Genomic DNA, 4,400 nt, shown 5'->3' with positions numbered 1-4,400 from the left:
CGTGGCAGGAGTGATTGGTTTGCAGCTCATCAATGGGAAGAACGAGTCAGCCCACATCAGCGACGCCGTCGCCATAGTGGCCCAGGCTGTGCACGACTTGTTTGAGAAGGAGAATATCACAGACCCGCCGCGGGGCTGCGTGGGCAACACCAACATCTGGAAGACAGGACCCCTCTTCAAGAGGTATTTGGGGAAGGGTCGTTCTGGAGGGAGCAGAAGACCTGCTGGAAAAGGTGGGCGCATGAGGAAAAGGGCAGCATGAGGAAAAGGGTCAAGTTATCCATCACTAAAGCATTTGGGCACGTGGCACAGGACTGCTTGGACTCTCCTGCATGATTCAGACGTGAGGGATACATCTCTCCTAAAAAAGTACCCAGGATGTGGGTTTGGGCACTGGCCCCCAGTTTGTCCAGGCTATTTAGCTCCATCCTGGAGCCTGGCACCAATTCAGTCCATGCCAACCCACGCTTTCATGGACAGTGTTTGGGCAGCTGGGATCACTGTGGGCAGGGAACGACTTCCAGGAGGAAGAGATCTGGGGGCCATGAAGGGATGATCTTCTCCCATATGGATCTTAATTCTGTGAGTGGGAGAGGAGACAAGATGGGTTTTCTGCCAAGCCAGGGCAGGGGGATATGTCTGTCAAATGTGAGCTCAGTGCTGCAGACAAGTTTCTGGCTGAACGTTTTGTGGCTGCGGCAGGGATCAGCATGCTGCAGGGAGGACTTTGGGGCATGAGATCTCCACGCATGGGACAGGCTGCTGGCTGCTGGTGGTTTTGAGTGGCGGGGTCTCAGCAGATCAGAGCATGTGAGTGTTGGATCTTGCTGCTGTGGGCCCTGTGACCGGGGGGTGCTGCACGTGTTCCCCAGGACCCACCTCTCTGTGCTGCAGGGTGTTGTTTTTGGTGGTGGGATCTTGTGCCAGGGTTTGGTCTCTGCAGACATAGTCATAATGTCTGCGGGATGCCCTGTCTGCAGATCTGGGTTCTGTTGCACATAGGACCTACAAAGCTGAAGATTATTTCAGAGAAACATCTGGCATCCTCTGCAACAACACGACCTTTGGCCTGAGCCATTCACAGTTTTTCTCTGTGGTGCACTGCAGGTGGCTCAGGCAATTCTTCGGGGTCTTCACTATCGTCTTTCCAGGGTTTCAGAGGCTGGTTCTCCCCTTGGTGGTGTATGTGTGTGCCTGGGGCACAACCCAGGCTGTGATGGGTTGGTGCCAGAGAGAAGCACCAGGAGCAGAGGCATGGTCACAGCTACCAAAGGACCCCCAGAGGCGCCATGGGGCACATGCCTTAAAGGAATGGAACTGATCTGGTGGAAAACAAGGGGCAATAATAACAGATGTGGCAGTGCAACATCTGGGAAACTGACTCCATCCACCAGGAAGGAACGGTCACAGGAATGGAACTGATCTGGTGGAAAACAAGGGGCAATAATAACAGATGTGGCAGTGCAACATCTGGGAAACTGACTCCATCCACCAGGAGGGAACGGTCACGGGTCTATGAACAGACCATAGGTAGCCTTGACTGGATTTCTATAGGGTAGTGAGCACATGGCAGGCAACTGAGAGAAAGCATTTGTCTTTCTGATGCCTTCTCAGGTGTCCCAGCAACCACAGCAGGTTTTCTAGGTTGTCCCCGCTCTGTTTCTCTCCACAGAGTGTTGATGTCCTCCAAGTACTCAGAGGGTGTCACTGGACGGGTGGAGTTCAACGAGGATGGGGACAGAAAGTTTGCCAACTACAGCATCATGAACCTGCAGAATCGGAAACTGGTCCAAGTTGGGATTTACAACGGCAGCAATGTATGTGCAGGCCTGGACAGGCTGGGGGCTGTGTGTGTGCAGGGGTGTCTGCCCATGGCCTCACCTCTATCTCCTTCCTCTGGGATCAATCGTAGGTCTTGACCAACGACCGTAAGATTATCTGGCCAGGGGGAGAAACCGAGAAACCTCAAGGCTATCAGATGTCGACCAAGTTGAAGGTAACAGCAAAAGGCTTTAGTGGGTGGGAAGTCTCCTCAGCTCTCTGCATGCAGGGCTGTGACTTCTCTGCCTCCCACCTCCACCGCTGCCCCTGCGGTGTCAGCAGCATCTGCAAATGCAGGGCACCTGCCTTCCTGGAGAGGATATAGCAGAGCAACTCCGAGGAGGTACTGGAGGGTGCTCAGAGCTAGAGCACAACTTCCAGCTGGGGACAAACGAGAGAGGGTGGCAAACATCCTTTGGTTTGCAAAGAGACAGCTGGAAAAGGGATGCGAGAGAGAACAGCAGAGAAGGGATGGAGGGACAAGGTGTTCACCATTCCTCATGGCTTGGGAGCCAGAGGGCACCAGGCACAGGTTTTCAGGGAATACAAAGATGGGTCCTTTGGCCAAGGCATGGTTCAGGTCTGGAGATTGCTGCTGTTAGACAAAACAGAGGCCAGAAGGAAACAGGTTCAAAAAGAGATTAAACAATGTAGTAGAGGTGGGGTGGTGGGCTGCTGACTGCTGCGTTGGGCTAGGGAAATCCCTGAAGAGATGATGGCCAGAAGATGGGGGTGCCCCTGGGAGAAGGTCCCCTCACTCTTGCTTTGCTTTTCATGCCTTTAAGTGTAGCTCAGCAGCCACTTTAGTGGCTGGATCCTGGGCAGGCCAGTCCTGCCAGTGTGACCATTCATTTGCCCTACTGTCCTCAAGGGAAGCTCCACATTCCCACCAGCAGCGAGTCTCCTGCAGAGGGGATGCAGATGCTTTACTGAGAAGATCCAGGGCAGGACTGAAATATCTGCATTGGCCTGGGGCAGTGTGACAGTGTTTAGAGCACCGTCCAGGGCACTAATCCTGGCTGAGTGGTGGCTCTCATCAGCCTACTGCTGGGGAGAAGGGTGTGGAAGGCTCTGAGGCCGAGGGGGAGGTGGCACATGAAGGAGGATGCTGATGTGGCTCTTCCTCATCCTCGGTGCAGGAGAGCAAATGTTCCCCATGCTAAAGGCAGGTCCTGCTGCTGGGCTGAGCCGCCTGGAGAGCTGAGATGGCAGCTGAGGAGGGTACCACAGTGTTTGGCCATGCTGGAGTGGAGAGGGCAGCCCAGCTCCCCACTCAGGAGAACACAGCTCTGGAGTGGAATGGGGACAAACGGGTGTTTGTGCTTCTCCTCACAGATAGTAACAATCCACCAAGAGCCCTTCGTGTATGTGAAGCCCACTCAAGCAGATGGGACGTGCAGGGAGGAATTCACCATCAATGGAGATCCTGTGAAAAAGGTCTTTTGCACTGGACCCAACGAGACCATCCCAGGTAACTCAGCCTGGTGGTGAGTGCACTGGCTCCCCCAGCACACCCAGCTGGTGAAGACCCCTGTCCCAAGAAGGGGTCCCCAGCGAGGGTGCTCAGTCACACAGGAGGCCCAGAGGATGAGGAGCAGGAAGGTGGCAGCACATTCGGCCCCCAAAACAGCCTCGTCAGCTCAGCCCCACAGTAGTGCTGTGCTGTAACTGGGCACCTGGATACAAGTTTTTGACCCTAGTGGGTGACTTTCGCACTTTCTTTGTTTTTAGTGGCCTCGAGGGCTGTTTTGGGGGATTGCAGCCCATGTTTCTGTCTCCTGGAATGCTCCAATCTCTTTCCCCTGATCTCAAGGAGAAGTGAGAACCCTGAGGGACATTAGCACCTGCTGCATGGGGACTTAACAACACCAGTTTCAAACCACTTTGTTACAGGAATCCTGTTTGAGGATTAGGAGTGAGCACCTGGTGGGGTGTGTGAGCTGCTTCATAACACCCCAGGCTGGCCCAAATCCACCCAGAGTGCATCCCCTTGGCCATCACACTTTCCTGCATGCAACTCCCTCCACTCCAGCCTCGAGCTGTGTCCTGGGCTATGTTCAAGCTAGTGGGTTCCTGTTGCCCTCCTCCAGCACAGCCTGCACACACCAAGCCCCCTCCATCCCCTGCTGTGGGTTGGTAGCACCAACTCTCAGCCCACCCCACTGGGACACAGCAAATGAGGGAGATCCCTTTGCCCCCAGCTTGTCAGCACCCATGGGCGATGGAGGCAGTGGGGGAGGGTGCTCAAGGTGGATGGCCCTGCCTGAATAACATGATTACATCTCCCACGATGTGAGCCCTGCAGGTGGCTGCTCTCGCTGGATCCTCCTTGAGGTCCCTGGCAAAGAGTTGCCTCCACTCCTCCCTCCCATTTTCTGCCCCCCCAGGCCGTCCCACCGTGGCACTGTGCTGCTATGGCTTCTGCATTGACCTGCTCATCCGGCTGGCAGGGGTGATGAACTTCACCTATGAGGTTCACCTGGTGGCTGATGGTAAATTTGGTACCCAAGAGCGGGTGAGTTTGGGCAGCCTGTGACATCTCTTTGCCTGTATCATGTGCTGAAGTGGCCCCAGGCCCT

The 4,400-nt window shown here is 55.0% G+C and overlaps 1 protein-coding gene across 1 annotated transcript in view; it reads left to right on the top strand.

Annotated features, from left to right (window-relative positions):
• Window positions 1-8: 8 nt before the first annotated feature.
• The window catches only part of LOC103768755 (glutamate receptor ionotropic, NMDA 1-like), a gene marked incomplete at its 5' end in the record, with an annotated part of 12,893 nt that continues 8,501 nt past the window's right edge, over window positions 9-4,400 (top strand). Inside the window, 5 exon segments of the mRNA XM_008935908.1 lie at window positions 9-183; window positions 1,673-1,817; window positions 1,913-1,996; window positions 3,157-3,292; window positions 4,209-4,336. Of these exon segments, the coding sequence (XP_008934156.1) occupies window positions 9-183; window positions 1,673-1,817; window positions 1,913-1,996; window positions 3,157-3,292; window positions 4,209-4,336 (668 nt within the window).

Source organism: Merops nubicus, unplaced genomic scaffold, assembly GCF_000691845.1.
Source record: "Merops nubicus isolate BGI_N331 unplaced genomic scaffold, ASM69184v1 scaffold36032, whole genome shotgun sequence".
Taxonomy (NCBI): Eukaryota; Metazoa; Chordata; class Aves; order Coraciiformes; family Meropidae; genus Merops; species Merops nubicus.
Note: the sequence above shows the minus strand (reverse complement) of the source record. Positions and strands in the feature narration are given on the sequence as shown.